Here is a 17,673-nt window from a genome sequence, read left to right on the forward strand (position 1 = left end):
CGCCGTGCTGCCACCGCGTCCCCAACGCGTGCGGCGGGTCCCCGACCTGGAGCGGCCATCACAGGGGTCTGGGCCAGAGGGGACAGCACCGGGGTCACCTCACTGCTGGGGGACCCTGGGCCAGTCCCCGAGGAGTCTGGGATTGTGTGTGTGCACAGGTGTGTGCCCAGGTGTGTGTGTGTGTGTGTGTGTGTGTGTGCACAGGTGTGTGTGTGTGTGTGGGTGTGTGTGTGTGCACAGGTGTGTGTGTGCACAGATGTGTGTGTGTGTGTGTGTGCACAGGTGTGTGCACAGGTGTGTGTGTGTGTGCACAGGTGTGTGTATGTGTGTGTGTGTGTTTGTGCACAGGCGTGTGCACAGGTGTGTGTGTGTGTGTGTGCCCAGGTGTGTGTGTGTGTGTTTGTGCACAGGGGTGTGTGTGTGTGTGCACAGATATGTGTGTGTGCGCACAGGTGTGTGTGTGTGTGTGTGTTTGTGCACAGGTGTGTGCACAGGTGTGTGTGTGCACAGGTGTGTGTGTTTGTGCACAGGTGTGTGTATGTGCACAGGTGTGTTTATGCACAGATGTATGTGTGTGCACAGGTGTGTGTGTGTGTGCACAGGTGTGTGTTTGTGCACAGGTGTGTGTGCGCACAGATGTGTGTGTGTGCACAGATGTGTGTGTTTGTGCACAGGTGTGTGTGTGCACAGATGTGTGTGTGTGTGCACAGATGTGTGTGTGTGTGCACAGGTGTGTGTGTTTGTGCACAGGTGTGTGTGTGTTTGTGCACAGATGTGTGTGTGTGCACAGATGTGTGTGTGTGTGCACAATGTGTGTGTGTGTGTGCACAGATGTGTGTGTGTGTGTGTGTACAAGGCTCACCCAGCTCACCCTTTCCCCGCGATTCGGGGCTGGGATTTTGGGGCTGAGACCCTTTTGGGACGGCTGTAAATGCAGAAACACACACGTGTGTGTGCACACACATCCACGGGTGTGAACACACGTGTGCACACACACACACAGAGGGATGTGCACCCCTCACACGTGTCACTAACGCAGGTGCAGCACCCCTCGCCCTCCTCCAAAGCACCCGGGCACCCCAGTGACCCCACGGACACCGTGTCCCCTGTCCCCTGCGCCTCCTCCCCGGGGAACCTCCCCAGGAACCCCCTTTTTTTTTCCATTTTTTTTTTTTTAGAGGACACCCCAACCCCGGGGCAAGGGGGGGGACAACCCGGGGGGATCCCGGGGATTCCCTGCAGGGAAACCCGGAGGTAAACAAGATTGTGGGGACGAGGGGGGGCAGCGGGAGCCTGTCCCGGGCCGCCGAGGGACAGGGGGACAGTGGGGCGCGGGCGGGGCTGAGCCAGGGCGCAGCTCGGCACCCCGCAGATGTTGCACCCCGATAACCTTGTTTTTCGGGGGGCCCCGGGGGGGGGCAGGGTGAGCCCGAGGGGGGCAAGATTAGGGAGGCGAGCGTGACTCAGGCATTGGCGTCTCACAGCCCGGGCAGGCGCAGGCACAGCGCGGGCAGGGGCGTCCGAGACACCCCAGGGGTAGGTGCGGGGTCACCTCGGGGTGTCCCCTGGGGGCTGGAAGGGGGACGACGGGGTGGGCGGGGGGATGGCGGGGCTGGGAGGGCACTCTGGGGTGCCCCCGGGGTAGTCAGCGAGGGGCGTTGGGGTGGGAGGTGCTGTGGGATGGGGGCACGGGCTCCACAGGGAGCCAGGGGGGCACCGGCAGTGGGACGGGTCCCGGCCGTGCTGTGGGTGCTGTGGGATGTATGGACTCCATAGGAGCCCCCAGAGGGGTCCCGGCCGTTCCGTGTGGGTGCTGTGGGATGTATGGGCTCCATAGGGGACCACCAGAGGGGTGCCAGCCGCGCCCCGTGGGTGCTGTGGGATGTATGGGCTCCATAGGAACCCCCAGAGGGGTGCTAGCCGTGCTGTGTGGGTGCCGTGGGATGTATGGACTCCATAGGGAGACACCAGAGGGGTGCCAGCCGTGCTGTGTGTTTGGTGTGGGATGTATGGACTCCATAGGAACCCCCAGAGGGGTGCCAGCCGCGCCCCGTGGGTGCTGTGGGGTGTGGGGGCTCCCCAGAGCCGCGCTGGCCGCGGGGAGGATCCCAGGGCCCGTGCGGGGATGGCGCGGGGTGTGCGGGCTCCGTGCTGAGCCCAGCCCCGAGCCGCGGCAGGGGATGTATGGACCCCATAGGGACCTTATACCCACAGCGGGAGCGATCCCAGCCGCGCCCGGCTGCTCCGGGCTGTATGGGCTCCATAGGGCACCGTGGGTCCCTGGGATGTATGGACCCCATAGGGCGCTGTGGGGCTCTGGGATGTATGGACCCCATAGGGCACCGTGGGCTCTGGGATGTATGGATTCCATAGGGCACCGTGGACTCCGGGATGTATGGACCCCATAGGGCACACGCTGGCCGTCCGCTGTGGGGCACAGGGGCTCCCCAGGCGGGGCGCTGGTGTGGGGGCTGTGGGTTCCACCCCACGCACACGCTGTGGGACAGGGGGCCCTACACCCGGGGGGGCTCGTGGGGCGGGCTGTGCCCCATCTTACCGTGCCCAGGGCTGAGCCTGGGCTCCGTGCGGGGCTGAGCCTGGGCTCTGTGCGGGGCTGAGCCTGGGCTCTGTGCGGGCTCCGTGCGGGGCTCAGCCTGGGCTCCGTGCGGGCTCTGTGCGGGGCTGTGCGGGGCCGTGCGGGCTCCGTGTAGCCCGGGCTGGCACAGGGCTGCCCCGGCGGGTCCCGGTGACCCCGCCGCAGGTGCCGCAGCACCCCGAGGCTCCCCGGGCCGGGGCGCGGTGGGGCAGCGCGGGGGGCAGCGGGTGGAGCGGGGCGGGGGCCGACGCCCGGGGCCGGGCGTTATCAGTGGGGCACAGCCCGGCGGCCGGGGCTGATGCAAGAGCCGCCGGCGGGGCTGGGGGGGGCCGGGGGGGCCCGGCACAGGCCGGCCTGGGGGGCCGGGGGCCGGCGGCCCCGGGGCCAGGCGGGGCAGGAAGGAGACGGCCGAGTCAGAGGCTTGCCGTCCATCCCGCGGCACCGCCGCGCCTCCCGCGCCCTCCGGGGATCCCGCGTGGCCCCGCCGGGGGTCCCGTGGCCCCGCCGGGGGTCCCGTGGCCCCGCGGGGTGACCGGGACCCCAGCCCGGCTCCCGCCGCCCCCGGCCGGGAGCGAGCTCCTGCAGCACCCTGGTGAGATCTGGGGGGGCTGGCTGCCCCCAAAGCCGCCCGTGCCCCGACCTTGGCCCTGAGCCCCCATGTGGGGACCCTGCGGGGTGGCGGGGCACAGCCGGAGCCCCTCGGCCCCAAAAGCTGTGGGGGTCCCCAGGGAGGGGCCGGAAGAGCGGCTTTGGGGGTCCCGGGTCACGAGAGCCCTCCTCAGAGGCTGGGGGCTGGGGCGGGGGGGTCACGGTGAGAGGTCTCAGGAGGGGGCTCCGGACCCCCAAAAGCTGCCCCGGGGGGGGATTGGGGGGGGCGGAGGGCGGGGCAGGGCGCCCCCTGGCGGTTGTGCCGCGGCGCAGCCCTGGGGCAGCTGCGGGGGGAGCGGGGGGGACAGGGGACACACGGGGGGACACGGGGGACACGGGGGGGACAGGGGACACACGGGGGGACAGGGGACACACGGGGGACACGGGACACGGGGGGGACACGGGACACACGGGGAGACACGGGACACACTGGGGGGAACTTGGGGGGGCAAGGGACACAGCAGGGACAGGGGACACAGAGGGTCACAGGGGATGCAGGCACTGGGTGCCGCACAGGATCTGAGGGCTGGTGGAAGGCAGCAGCAGGGGCCTCCCCAGCTGCGCATCCTGGGGGCTTTGGGGTGCTCACTCCGTCGGGGTTTGGGGTGTCCGTGGGTCCAGCCGTGCCTCAGTTTCCCACCCCCGGCTCTGCCAGGGGCTGGGGCCGTGCGCTGGGGGATCAGAGCTGTGTGAGCCCAGCCCGTGTGCGTGGGGCTGTTCGGGACCCTCACACATGTGCAGGGATTGTGTAGGACCCCAGGCGTGGGCGTGGGTCTATGCAGGACCCCCACCCGCACACGACAGGCCGCGTGGGACCCCAGTCCCTGAGCGTGGGTCGATGTGGGGCCCGGGCCGCGGCTGTGGGGCCGCGCAGGAGCTGACCCCGGGCACAGGGCTCCGTGTGCGTGGGCGTGGGTGGGTCAGGGCGCGATGCCACGTCCCTGGTGGGAAGCTGCCGGGGCTCTGCCATGTCCTGACGTCCGTTCCCATCCCGGATGGAGACAGGGCAGGGCACGAACTCCCCGGGGACCCCCAAGGCCGGGACCTCCCAGCCCGTGGGGAGCGGGTCAGACAGGCAGGGGCTGCGGGAACGGCCGCGGCGTGCAGCGCCAGCCCCGTCCCCTGGGACAAACCCAGTCCCGGGGGCACCGAGCGGTGCCCTGCTCCCCGCTAACGTGTTCTCTCTCGTTTCCCCCGTGCCCGCCCCGCAGAGCGCTGGGTTATGGTGGCACCGGGCTGAGCGCCGGGACGCGCCGAGGCGGCAGCGGGGGCCGAGCCCGGAGCCATGGAGGGGCCCGGCCAGGTAGGGACCCCCGGCCCCCCGCCCCGGCTCCGCCGCTGCGCCCCGGCACGGCCCCGGCGAGGCCTCGGGAGTGCCGGAGCCTGCTGACCGCCTTCCGTCTGCCCCACAGGAGGCCTACGAGGAGGGGATGAGGAGGAGCCTGGACCCCGAAGGCTACGAGGACCCCGGCCTGAAGAGCTCTCAGCTGTCCCTGGGCGAGATGAGCAGTGAGTGGCTCCTGGGCTGCCGGCGGGCACGGGTGCTGCACAGGGCTGGCATTGCGTGGGCACCAGCGCCAGCGCCGCACGGGCGTCACCCGGGCACCGGGGCCGCAGAGGTGACGGCGTTGCATGTGTGACAATGGCGTTACACGGGTGACAGCTTTGCAGGGGTGATGACACCGCAGGGGCGCTGGCACCAGCTGGGTGCCAGCGTGGCAGGGGCGCCAGTGGCTCAAGGTCGCACGTCGCAGGGGCAGCAGTGTTGTGGCTGCAGGGACACCAGCACGGCTCGGGGGCACGGGCAGCAGCGGTGCATGGACACAGGCGTTTGGTGGCTGCAGCTTCTCACGGGCACGCATGGCCTATTGGCACCTTGCTGCATGGGCGCAGCACGGCACAGGCGCGGTGCATGGGTTGCACGGACGTGTTGCATGGGCGCAGCGTTGCACAGACGCCTTGCACGGCTGCGTTTGCTGGGTGCCAGCGGGGCTCCCTCCGAGCAGGGCCAGGCAGGGACACCCACCCTCGGGGTGGCATCACCCGGCGGCAGCGACTCCCTTTGCTGAGGCCCTGGAGCTGTGAGGTGCCACCTCCAGCCGTGGGTACCCGAGGTGGGGCTGAGCTTGGGGACACCCGAGGGCCTTGAGCCCCCCGGGAGGGCGGTGGGGGCAGTTTGGGGGCGCACAGCGTCCCCTTGCCCCAGGCGCGGCTGTTCCGGAGCTGCCGCCCCGAGGCGTTGGGGCTCGGCTCCCCGCCGGGGTGACACAGGCCGGGGTGACACAGGCCGGGGTGACACAGGCCGGGGTGACACAGGCCGGGGTGACACTGGCCGGGGTGACACAGGCCGGGGTGACACAGGCCGGGGTAACGCTGCCGCCTGTTCTGCGCAGGGCCCGGCGCTGCCATCGGCTCCCCCCTGCAGGCGTGGAGGGCCAGGGCCGAGGACATGAAGCCCCTGCGGTGAGTCCCCAAGCGGGGCGGGGGCTCCGCCTGTCCGCCTGGCACCCGGGGGAGGCTGCGGCACCCGCCGTGCCCGGCGCTGAACCCCCGTGCCCGCGCTGTGTGTTTTGCAGCCAGTATCTGCCCGGCCGCCGGGGATTTTATGACCTGGAAGGGAAGAGGCGCTCGGCCGGGGCCCCCCCGGGACACCCCAGCCGTGGCCAAGGGCAGCGTGAGTGACCGCGGGGACAAAGGGCAGCCCCGGCGCCCCCCACCCCAAGCCCTCCGTCCGTGGCGCTGGTGCCGCCACCCCCGTGTCCCGCCCTGCGCGGGGTGACGGTCACCCGGGCGTCAGGGCACGCCGCGGGGTGACCGCTGCCACTTGCCCGTAATCGCCCACTGATTGAGGATAAATAAAGTCTTTGTTTGGGGTGAGGACAAGAACCACTCGGGGCTGAACGCTGGCTGGCGCCGGGCGGCTCGGTGGCGGTGGCGGCGGGCAGGGACGAGGACACGCTCGTGCCCACGTGCCACGGCCAGCGCTGTCGGGGACACAGCGGCAGGGGACGCGCCCCGTCCCTGCTCCCGTGGGCGCAGCATCCTTCCCCCGGCAGAGCGGGATGCGGCTCCCGGAGCATCCCCCCTCCCGGTGACCCGGCCGGGGACGCCCAGGGGACCGCGGCGGTCCCCGCCGAGGGCGGAGAGGGACGGGGTGAGCCTGTCCCCACGGAGGGGTGACAGCGGGCGGGCGGGTGCCGTGCTGGTGTTTACTGTCAGCAAAGGAAGTGCTGCGGGATTTACGGTGCGCGCAGGGCGGCCGCGGGGATCGCTCCCCACTTGTAGGGACGGAGCCGCGGGGCCATGGGGAGCGCTGGGGGGGCCGCAGGTAGGCAGGGGACGGCCACAGGGACACCTCGGCGCTCAGGCTGGCCGGAGATGCGCTGTCCCCGTGTCCCCGTCCCAGTGCTCGGTCCTGGGGCTGTGCCGGTGGCAGGGCGGCGGCCACGGGCCCCGTCCTCACCCCGGCTCCGGGGATGTCCCCCGACTGTCACCCTGCCCCAGGGGCCGGGCTGTGGGGACGTGACGGGACCGAGGTGGCGGAGGGGACACCTCCAGCGATCTGGGTCTGGGGTGGGGCGACACGGGCGGCACAAACAGCGAGTGCCCAGCGGGGCTGGGCTGGGGATGATGGAGAAGGGGACACCTCCAGGTGACCCCAAGGGGGGCTGGGATGGGTGCGATGGTAGAAGGCACCTCAAGCAGACCCCAGGCGGGTCCGGGCTGGGGCAGGGACCGGCTAACGTGTTGGTGGCTCCACTTGCAGCTGTGTCAGTGACCGATGTGGACCTGGAGGCAACGGGGAGCAGGAGGCTCCTGTCCCAGCAGAACACCCATGAGGTGGGTGCTGCCCCAGGGACCCCCGTTCCCTCCCCATTCTGGGGGTGGTCGGACTGTGGTGACCCTGGGACCGACCTCACAGCTCAGCCCTGGGGATGCCTGGGCACTGTGGGGGGATGCCGGGGGTCCTGGGGGTCCACAGTGCGGCCAGGGACACCCTGACCCCCAAATCTCTGGCTGCAGGGGTATGTGGAGCTGCACGAGCTGGTCCTGGACAATGCCAAGGACTTGTGCTGGATGGAGGCCGGCCACTGGCTCAAGCTGGAGGAGGACTTCCAGGAGTCGGGGGACTGGAGCCAGCCCCACCTCTCCTTCCTGACCTACCACAGCCTCCTGGAGATCCGCCGGGCTTTGAGCAAAGGTGGGGACACCTCCGGGGACCCACCAGGAGGGTGGCGAGGACCCCGCGCTGGCCGGATGGTGACAGTGCTGTCCCCATAGGTGCCATTCTCCTCAACCTGGAGGCCAACTCGCTGCCGGCCATCGTCCACATCCTCCTGGACCAGCTCATCTACGAGGGGCAGATAAAGCCACAGGACAGGGAAGATGTCATGAGGACGCTGCTCCTGCGCCACAGGTACCGCCGGGGCTGGGGTCCCGGGGGGTCCCGGGCTCTGGGACACTCTGGGTGGGAAAGCTTTGCCCCTCAGCCCACTTTGGGGGTGCCCGCAGGGCTGGGGCTGTCTGGGGGCAGGATTGGTGGCCCTGGGGGCAGGATTGGTGGCCCTGGGGGGGTCTGACACTGCCCCCCGATGTTTTCAGCCACCCCACGGAGGATGAGTCGGTGTGGACGATGCCGCCGGCGCTGGTGCAGCGCTCGGGCACCAGCAGGGCAGATGTGGAGAGGCCGCTCCTGAGGGAGCAGCGGCCCCTGGAGATGAGCAGGATGGCAGGGAAGGAGCAGGTGAGGGGGGACAGGGGCCGCGGGGGACACTGGCGACACTGGGGTGTGGGGCTGGGAGTGGGACACACGCTGGGGGGACACACGCACCTCGGGACACGCAGGTGCACACACACACACACACCTGCAGGAGGGGACACACAGGGAACAGTGGGAGACACTTTGGGGACAGAGGGGGAGGCTCAGGAATAGTGGGGGACAGGCAAGAGATAGAGGGGGACACGCAGGGAGCAGAAGGAGGGACACAGGACAGAGGGGGACACGCTGGGGATGGAGGGGCAGATGCAGGGGGACATGCAGAGGGTGGTGGGTGACACACAGGGGCGGAGGGGGGGACATGCAGGGGACACAGGGGACCGCGGGGGACGGCCATCAAGGCTGGCTGGCTGATTCCTGCCATCCATCTGCCTGCAACAGAGCGGGGTCCCCAAACCCCAACTCCTGGAGACAATCCCAGAGGGTGCCGAGGCCACCCTGGTGCTTGTGGGTGAGTGGTCAGGGGGATGGTCGGTGGGTGCTGGGTGCTGGGTGCTGGGTGCTGGGCTGGGGGTGCAGCCTCGGGGGGCAGGAGCGGGGTTGGGGGTGCAGGGGGAGCTTTGCCAGGTGCCCCTCGCTGCGCTCGCTCACGCGCTGCTTTTCTTGTGCCTTTTTTGCCTCTCCCCGTCCTCAGCTCTCGCCGCCGCCTGCTGCTGCTCAGTGCTGCTCTCTGGGCCCCTCTTCCCATGTCCCTTGTCCCTGTGTCCTCATGCCTCTGTGTCCCCATGTCCCAATGTCCCCGCACTCCCACGCCCGCCCGTCCGTGTGTCCGTGTGTCCGTGTGTCCCTGTGTCCGTGTCCCATGTCCCTGTGTCCCTGTGTCCGTGTGCCCCTGTGTCCGTGTGCCCCTGTGTCCGTGTGTCCCTGTGTCCCTGTGTCCCTGTACTCGCATGCCCATTCCCCCTTGTCTCAGTGACCTCAGGTCTTTGTGTCCCTCCTCCGGTCACTTTGTCCCCACGCCTCTGTGTCACCTCGTCTCCATTTTTGATGTCCCCGTGTTTTGCTGTGCCCGTGTCTCTGTGCTCCCATGTCCCCGTGTCCCTGTGCATGGTCCCCCATGATCCCTGTCCCGTCCCATCCTCCCCCAGGCTGTGCAGCCTTCCTGGAGCAGCCAATGCTGGCCTTTGTGCGCCTGAAGGACGCGGTGACACTGGACGGTGTCCTCGACGTGGCCATCCCCGCCCGTTTCCTCGTCGTGGTCCTGGGGCCCGACACGCCGCACATCAGCTACCACGAGATGGGCCGCGCCATCGCCACCATGATGTCAGAGAGGGTAGGGGTCCCCCGCGGCCACCAGCCCCCGGGCACCCTGCGCTGCCCATGCCGGGGCTGCCATCTGTCTGTCCCCTGTGCCGTGTCCCCCTCTGATCCCCGTGTCCCTGTGCTCTCATCGCCCTGTCCCCAGGACTCTGTGTCCTCACCTCCCCACGAGCCCTTATCCCCATGTCCCCATGTCCCCACGTCCCCCCCAGCCCCGTGTCCCCAGGGGCACCCCGGGGTGCTGGCGCTGACCCCCGGCCGCCCGCAGGTGTTCCGGCGGGACGCGTACCTGGCCGAGGCCCGGCAGGACCTGGTGCGGGGCGTGGAGGATTTCCTGGAGGCCAGCATCGTGCTGCCGCCCACCGAGGGCCCCGACGAGCCGCTGCTCCGCGCCCTGGTCCCGCTGCAGCGGGAGCTGCTCCGGCGGCGCTACCAGCCCCTGGAGAGGCTGCACATCGGGGACTTCCTAAAGGACCTGGGTACGGCGGGGGACACCGCGGAGCCCCCATCCCCTGTCCCCGCGGCTGGCGGGACACCCCCCGGGCACCGGGTCCCCTCGTGTGACACCGCTGATGTGTCCCCAGGGCCGGACGAGAAGGCGGCTGCGGAGGACGACGACCCCCTGAGCAGGACGGGGCGGCCTTTCGGGGGGCTGGTGCGGGACATCCGCCGCCGGTACCCCAAATACCTCAGCGACATCAGGGACGCCCTGAACCCCCAGTGCCTGGCCGCCGTCATCTTCATCTACTTCGCGGCGCTGTCACCCGCTATCACCTTCGGAGGCTTGCTGGGTAGGGCGGGGACAGGCTGGGGACACTCCCGGGGACGGCCCCACGGGGCTGGGGGTGTCTCTGCCTTCTGCACCGCCCCCCGGGGATGCTCGGGGGGCTCTTGGCGCTAATCTGGGTGCGGAGAGGTGTGGGGTGGGGGCACAGCTCTGCCCCCCGGGCCGGCACCCACCGCCCCGCTCCCCGACAGGTGAGAAGACCAAGGGCATGATGGGCGTGTCCGAGCTGCTCATCTCCACCTGCGTGCAGTGCGTGCTCTTCAGCCTCCTCAGCGCCCAGCCCCTGCTCGTCGTCGGCTTCTCGGGACCCCTCCTCGTCTTTGAGGAAGCCTTTTACTCGGTGGGTGCCCCCTGCGCCCCTGGGTGCCCCCCGGCTGCCACCAACTGTCCCCACAGCAAGGCTGGGGTGTCTCCAGCAGTCCCGGGACAGGGACAGGGGGACAGGGGGACAGGCAGCTGCACGGGGGATGGCACGGGGGGGATGGCACAGGGGGAATGGCACTGGGGGGATGGCACTGGGGTGATGGCACAGGGGGATGGCACAGGGAGGGTGACACTGGGGGATGGCACAGGGGGGTTGGCACAGGGAGGGTGACACTGGGGGGATGGCACAGGGGGGTGGCACTGGGGGATGGCACAGGGAGGATGGCACAGGGAGGGTGGCACAGGGGGATGGCACTGGGGGGATGGCACTGGGGGATGGCACAGGGAGGATGGCACTGGGGGGATGGCACAGGGAGGGTGACACTGGGGGATGGCACAGGGAGGATGGCACAAGGGGATGGCACAGGGGGATGGCACAGGGAGGGTGACACTGGGGGATGGCACAGGAGGATGGCACAGGGAGGGTGACACTGGAGGATGGCACTGGGGGGATGGCACTGGGGGGATGGCACAGGGAGGGTGACACTGGGGGATGGCACTGGGGGGATGGCACTGGGGGGATGGCACTGGGGGGATGGCACAGGGAGGGTGACACTGGGGGATGGCACAGGGGGATGGCACAGGGGGATGGCACTGGGAGGATGGCACTGGGAGGATGGCACAGGGAGGGTGACACTGGAGGATGGCACAGGGGGATGGCACAGGGGGTTGGCACGTGGAGGGTGTTCAGGGGTGATGCCACCCGTGTGATGACTCAGGGTCAGGTAGAGCCACCCAGGTGGTGGCCCTGGGGTGACGTGAGGGGCATGACGCCCCGTGGGCGGTGCCAAACAGCTGAGGCCATGTGGGTGACACCCCACGGGCAATGCCGGGCAGGTGCTGCTGGGTGGGTGGTCCCACGGGGGTCCTGCCACACTGAGGGACCACCAGCCCCACCCCAGGAAGGTGGCACGGAGCCACCGCGGGTCCAGCACAGCCGGGTGCCCGTGCCAGGGGCTCCGGGGCACTGACAGCGCTGTGCTGCCCCCAGTTCTGCAGCAGCAATGGCATGGAATACATCGTGGGAAGGGTCTGGATCGGCTTCTGGCTGATCCTGCTGGTGCTGGTGGTGGTGGCCTGCGAGGGCAGCTTCCTGGTGCGCTACCTGTCCCGCTACACCCAGGAGATCTTCTCCTTCCTCATCTCCCTCATCTTCATCTTTGAGACCTTCTCCAAGCTGGTCACGGTGAGGGACGCGGGGGTCCCGCAGTGGGTGGGGGGCTGCAGATCGTGGTTATCAGCCGGGTTTCCATAGAAACAGTGGAGTGCAGGTGAGGGATGGAGGGTCCTGCTGCTTTCTGCCCTTTTCCAGGTGTTTCCCAGCTCGTGGGGCCCCTCCCAATGCTGACTGTTCTGTGACCCACGCTTCTCTCCGCAGGGGGATTTTGGGGCACCCGTGTCCATCCCCACTGTATCACCCAGCCCTCGCTCTGACCCCGCTTCCAAAACCACAGAAAATGAACCCTAAAACCAGCCCCTGCTCAATCTGTGCCGAGCTCTGGGCGTCACCCAGCCCCTGGTTCACACCCTGAACCCACCGAGAAGGTGCCACGGGGCTCCCACCACGGCAGGGGGCTGCAGGGTGGGACACATTTGTCCACCCCCGCTGTCCCTCACTGTCTCCTGTCCCCTGCCCAGATCTTCAAGGATCACCCACTTCAGCGGGAGTACACGGTGCAGGCTGAATTCCAGCCGGGGGTGCCGGAGCCCAACACGGCGCTGCTGTCCCTGGTGCTCATGGCCGGCACCTTCTTCCTGGCCTTCTTCCTCCGCCAGTTCAAGAACAGCTCCTTCCTGCCTGGCAAGGTGGGGCTCCCCCTGCACCCCGGGGAGAACCAGGGGTTCAGTGGCTGCGCCTCTGCCTGCTCCAGCACAGGAGGGGTGACAAGACCCCCCGGGCTGGGGTGCCACGCAGGTTTCTCACCGTGTCCCCACAGGTCCGGCGCTTGATCGGGGACTTTGGGGTGCCCATTTCCATCTTCATCATGGCGCTGGCCGACTTCTTCATCAACGACACGTACACCCAGGTCTGGGAGGGCAGGGCTGGGGGGCCGGGTGTCCCCACCTGGGACAGGAGAGTGGGTGCTTGTCCCCGCGTCCCACCCCTCACCCCCCATCTCTGCTCCCGTACAGAAACTGAGCGTCCCCAAAGGGCTGCAGGTCACCAACTCGAGTGCCCGGAGCTGGTTTATCCACCCCATGGGGGTGAAAGCCCAGTTCCCCATCTGGATGATGTTTGCCTCCGTGATCCCCGCCCTTCTGGTCTTCATCCTCATCTTCCTCGAGACACAGATCACCACGTGAGGATGGAGACACGGGCAGGGGAGGGCTGGGGGCTGCCTGGTGGGTTGGGCATAGAGGGGACCTCCCTGGGGTGCTGCATCACCAACTGGTCCCTGTGTCCCCACAGCCTCATTGTCAGCAAGCCCGAGAGGAAACTGGTGAAGGGCACGGGCTTCCACCTGGACCTGCTGCTGATCGTGGCCATGGGGGGGCTGGCAGCCCTTTTCGGGATGCCCTGGCTCAGTGCCACCACCGTCCGCACCATCACCCACGCCAACGCCCTCACCATCATGAGCAAGAGCTCTGCTGCGGGCGAGAAATCCCAGATCCTGGAGGTCAAGGAGCAGCGCATCAGCGGCCTGCTGGTGGCCGTGCTCATTGGTGAGCTGGGGAGGGGTCTCCAGACGGGCAGTGAGGGTTGGGGGGCCCCAGGGACTGTCCCCAACCTCTCCTTCTCCCCCACAGGCGTCTCCATCCTGATGGAGCCCATCCTGAAGTACATCCCGCTGGCCGTGCTCTTTGGCATCTTCCTCTACATGGGGGTCACCTCCCTCTTTGGCATCCAGCTCTTCGACCGCATCCTGCTCCTGCTGAAGCCCCCCAAGTACCACCCCGATGAGCCCTATGTCACCCGGGTGAGTGGCCTGTGTCACCAGCCCTGTGTCACCAGCCCTGTGTGACCCCGGTGGGTGGCTGTGGGTTTGGGGGTGTCCCGGGCTGTGACACCCCTGCAGCTGCTCGGGGGTCTCCAGAGAGCCTCCTCCTTCAGTGCTGACCCTCGCTGGGCTCCTGGACCCCAGGGAGGGCGTGGGGTGCTGTCCCTGTCCTCAACGCTCGGCTCCTGGTCCCACAGGTGAAGACTTGGAGGATGCACCTCTTCACCTTCACCCAGATCATCTTCCTGGTGGTGCTGTGGGTGGTGAAGTCCACCCCAGCCTCGCTGGCGCTGCCCTTCGTCCTCATCCTCACCGTGCCCCTGCGGCGCTTCCTGCTGCCCAAGATCTTCCGGGACATCGAGCTCAAATGTGTACGTAGGCCTGGCACACCCAGCGCCGTCCCCAGCCCCACCTCTCCCTGTTCCTGCTCCTGTCCTCACCTCCCTTCCTGCCCCTGCCTCATCCCCGGCCCTGTTCTCCTCCTCATCCTCATCTCTGTCACCATCTGCATCCCTCATTCCCACCCATGTCCCCATCCTCACCCTGTCCCTGTCCCATTCCTGTCCCCATCCTCACCCTGTCCCTGTCCCATTCCTGTCCCCATCCTCACCCTGTCCCTGCCCCGTTCCTGTCCCCATCCTCACCCTGTCCCTGTCCCATTCCTGTCCCCATCCTCACCCTGTCCCTGTCCCATTCCTGTCCCCATCCTCACCCTGTCCCTGCCCCGTTCCTCTCCCCATCCTTTTCCCCAGCCCCTATTCCCATCCCCACACCAGCCCCTACCACCCTGTCAGTGTCCCTGTCCCCAGTCCTGTCCCCACCCTGTCCCCTGACGGCCTCTCCTCTCCGCAGCTGGACGCAGATGACGCCGTGGTGACCTTTGATGAGACCGAGGGGACAGATGTGTACAACGAGGTGCAGATGCCCAGTTAAGGGCCGGCCCCGGCCCCCCAGTGCCCCCCCAGCCCCGCTGCCATCTGCACTGCTGCCATCCCGGGGCCACCGGGCAGCCGAGGAGGACTGGGGACACAGTCCCCACCTGCCCGCCCTGGGAATGGAGCCTTTGTTGGTTTTTTCCCTTTTTTTTTTTTTTTTTGTTTTGTTTTGCCTACTTTAAAAATTACTTTGGATGATGTGATCTGACCCCCACTCTGCTGCCTGCTGGGGAAGGGGCTGCCAGGCCCCACGAGCCACCCTCCACTCGTGGCAAGGTGGGAAGTGTCACTGTCCTGTCCCCAAGGCCACCACCAGGCACCCAGCTTGGGAAGAAACAGGAGGAAGACCCCGGAGCCTGGAGGGAGGAGGAAGGCAGGGACAGGGGTACAGCAGGGTGGGGTCCTCTCCACTGTCCCCCTCCTCCCGGGGAGCCCCCCCCAGCCCAGCCCCTCTCCCCAAACTGGGACAGCCCCTTCACCCTGTGGAGCCCTTTTCCCATTTTCTCCATCGTTTGCTCCATGGGATGGTCCCAGCACGTCCCAGAGTCAGGATGTAAATAGCCCAGCAAGGGGGTTTATACATTTATAATGAAAACAATCATGCTAAAAACGCACACACAAAAAAAATTACCTACAATTATGCTGATGCTTCTTCAGGTAGAATGCACTTAGAGCCAAGCAAAAATTAAAAAAAAAAAAAAAATTAAAAAAAAGGCTGAAAAAGCACCTTAAAAATAAGAAGGAAAAAAAAAGAAAAAAAAAAAAGAAAAAGAAAAAAAGTAGCTGCGAGGAGTGATCTGTATATTTGATGCTACTGGGGGGGGTTTGTAATTTATTTTTTCTGGCTGGTTGTGCCCCCATCGCAGTGGGGCCATGTGCGTGTGTGTATATACTAGAGAATTATAGCAAAATCTAGAATGTTCTAGAAAAGATGATTTTAAAGGATCCTGGTCAGGGCCTAAACTCTATGGACCAGTCTGGCAGCGTCATTTAATTGATAAGTTAGTGTTAGTTAGTTAGTTAATTAGCCCTCTTTATTTTTATAGCGTTTCAGGTAAATCCGTGTAGTTTTTCCTGGATTTTTCCCTCGCTTGCTCACCGTGTCTTGCCCCATTTCCCTTGGGATTGTTCCCAGCCCAGCCGAGCATCCCCCGATCCCGCCGGGGCTGATCCTGCCCCGGGCAGCCCCAAGGGTTGGATGTCACCAGGGTGCAGAGCACCAGATCAGGTTTTAAATTTGCTCCTTTTGGCATAAATCAGAGCGGAGGACCCCAAAATCAGCGTGGGGTGGGGTGGGAAGGGGCAGCCCCACCCGGGGCTGTGCTCCTCGTGTTTGGGTTGGTCTAGTTTTATTAATCACGTGTCTGAAATAAAAATGTTTTGATCTTTGGGGGTTTCTCCTTCCCTTCCCCACACCTCTGTATCAGGCTTTAATAAACCAATTAATAAACCCAGAAAGGAGATGGGGGTTTTCTTTCCAGCTGGGAATTTTCCGGGATGGTGCCTTAATCCTCCCAAAAAGAGACCAGCAGCCTCCTTTGAGGGTGTTCATCCCCGGAACCGCAGCGCAGCTGCACCAAGGTCCTCGCCGTGGTGTCCTGGGATATCGCTGAGTCCCCGAATCCCAACACCCTCGCTGCATCCCGGCATTCAGGAGCGCTCCCCGGAGCCATCCCCGGGTGTCCCCAGGGCCACCCAGGGCGGTCCCCGAGGCCATCCATCCCAGGAAGGTCACCTCCCTGCGCTGTGCCCATCCCCGGGGACAGGGAATATCCTGCCCCAGCGCTGCTGGCGCAGGACACAGAGCAGCCCCTGCCCCTCGGCCGGCCCCTGGCACTGCCCTGACCCCGATTATCCATCCTAATCCCGTTAAGGAACGGGCGACAGCGGCTCCGCCAGCGGGGCCGTGGGAAGGGCCGTGCCCGTTCTCCTTCCCGCGGGGCAGGAATCGGGAGCAGCACCCACCATCGCTCCCAGCCTGAACCCCAGAGCGGCTGGGATAAATCCCAGCGTGGCCAGGGGCTCGCCCCAAGCGCAGCTGGCGCCTGTTTTCCGGAGAGGGAAGCACGTGGACGGTGATTCCCAGCCCAAAGCCCACGGATCCGGCAGCTCCCCGTCCCTGTGCCGGCCTCCCGGGGACCAACCGCGCTGCTGCCGTCCGGAGGGCTCCATCCCGGCTCCAAATCCCAGCCCCGGAGAGCTGCAGCCGCCCCTCACGGCTCCCAGCCCGGGAGGAGCTCACTGTCCCCGGGACACGGCAGCGAGGTCACTGCCGCCGGATCCAGCCCGCGCCTGGGAATTTAGGTCAAGCTCTTCTTTGAACTTGCCTCAGCCCTGGGAAAAGGAGGCGGTGGAATTAGGGAAGGTCAGGAGTAACGAGGGGGAAATGAGTGATAATTAATTGGTTGCTAATGAAGGGGGAGGAGCGTGGAGCTCCAGAGGGGGATCATGTTGGAGCATCACCCCTGGAAAGGGAGAACCCCAGAGCCTCCATGGCATCCACGGGCAGGGGACACGGGACACCCTGGGACCTGCTGGCGGCGTCACTGCTTGTGCACTGAAAACGTAAAAAAGCAAACAAACCCCTTCAAAAGCGGCAGCTTTATTCCCCAAAATATTCACTGACACAAGTAGCAGCAAATAAAAAATTCCCCTGGTCAGCAGCAAGGCCTGGGAAGGGCAAGGAGTGAGGGGGCTGTTGGGACGGGCATTTGGGAGTCCCCATTCCCAGCCCACGTGCTGCAGGGTCTGCGGCTGATTCCCAGGTCTCCGGTGCGCCTTGCTGGTAACAAAAGCCACAAAACCAGTATGGGAGGATTGGGACTGGAGCAGAGTGACAACTGCATTGATTAAAAAAAAAAATCTAAATAATTAAAAATATTATTTTTCACATGTTAGGCCTGATTTGCTCTCAATATTTTATGGTTTGAATTTTTTATTGGTTTATATAATTTTTTGTTTGGTTGGTTGGTTGGTTTTGGTGGTTTTGTTTTTGTTTGGTTTTTTTTTTTTTTCCTAATTTTGTCATTTTTCTCTCTTGCAAAATAGCGACAATTCCTGAAATTCAGGGCCCCAGCCCAGGCCCTTTTCCACACGGAATAAATACCTATATTTTTATTTTTAAGCTCTCACAGGAGGGATTAAGCACGCGGCGCCTGGCCGGGCTTGGCACGGCTCGGGGCAGGACGTGGCGGAGGAGCCGGCTGTCCGCCTGTCCCTCCGCCTGGCCGAGCCTTCCCTTCGGGACGATGCCCAAATAAGCCACTCGAACAGCCGGGCACCACCCCCGCACCCCAACCCAGCCGGGG

At 65.9% G+C, this 17,673-nt stretch overlaps 1 protein-coding gene across 6 annotated transcripts; it reads left to right on the forward strand.

Moving 5' to 3' along the window:
• Positions 1–1,398: 1,398 nt before the first annotated feature.
• SLC4A1 (solute carrier family 4 member 1 (Diego blood group)) lies at positions 1,399–15,823 on the forward strand. Of its 6 annotated transcripts, XM_066336865.1 has the most exons (22): positions 1,472–1,536; positions 4,456–4,547; positions 4,657–4,753; positions 5,638–5,707; positions 5,821–5,918; positions 7,011–7,084; positions 7,268–7,445; positions 7,526–7,661; positions 7,847–7,988; positions 8,403–8,472; positions 9,110–9,294; positions 9,550–9,760; positions 9,866–10,072; positions 10,260–10,408; positions 11,483–11,677; positions 12,130–12,297; positions 12,429–12,518; positions 12,625–12,791; positions 12,902–13,155; positions 13,240–13,409; positions 13,628–13,801; positions 14,283–15,823. In XM_066336865.1, exons 2-22 carry the CDS (start codon positions 4,530–4,532, stop codon positions 14,361–14,363), a joined length of 2,934 nt encoding a protein of 977 aa, XP_066192962.1. In that variant the 5' UTR covers positions 1,472–1,536; positions 4,456–4,529; the 3' UTR covers positions 14,364–15,823. The 6 variants fall into 6 exon arrangements, with proteins under 6 accessions (XP_066192961.1, XP_066192964.1, XP_066192959.1 ...); XM_066336862.1 differs by having other exon boundaries at positions 1,471–1,536; positions 9,550–10,072; XM_066336863.1 differs by lacking the exon at positions 1,472–1,536 and adding an exon at positions 3,170–3,188 and having other exon boundaries at positions 9,550–10,072.
• Positions 15,824–17,673: the final 1,850 nt, after the last annotated feature.

Source organism: Sylvia atricapilla, chromosome 27 (genome assembly GCF_009819655.1).
Source record: "Sylvia atricapilla isolate bSylAtr1 chromosome 27, bSylAtr1.pri, whole genome shotgun sequence".
NCBI classification, from domain to species: Eukaryota; Metazoa; Chordata; class Aves; order Passeriformes; family Sylviidae; genus Sylvia; species Sylvia atricapilla.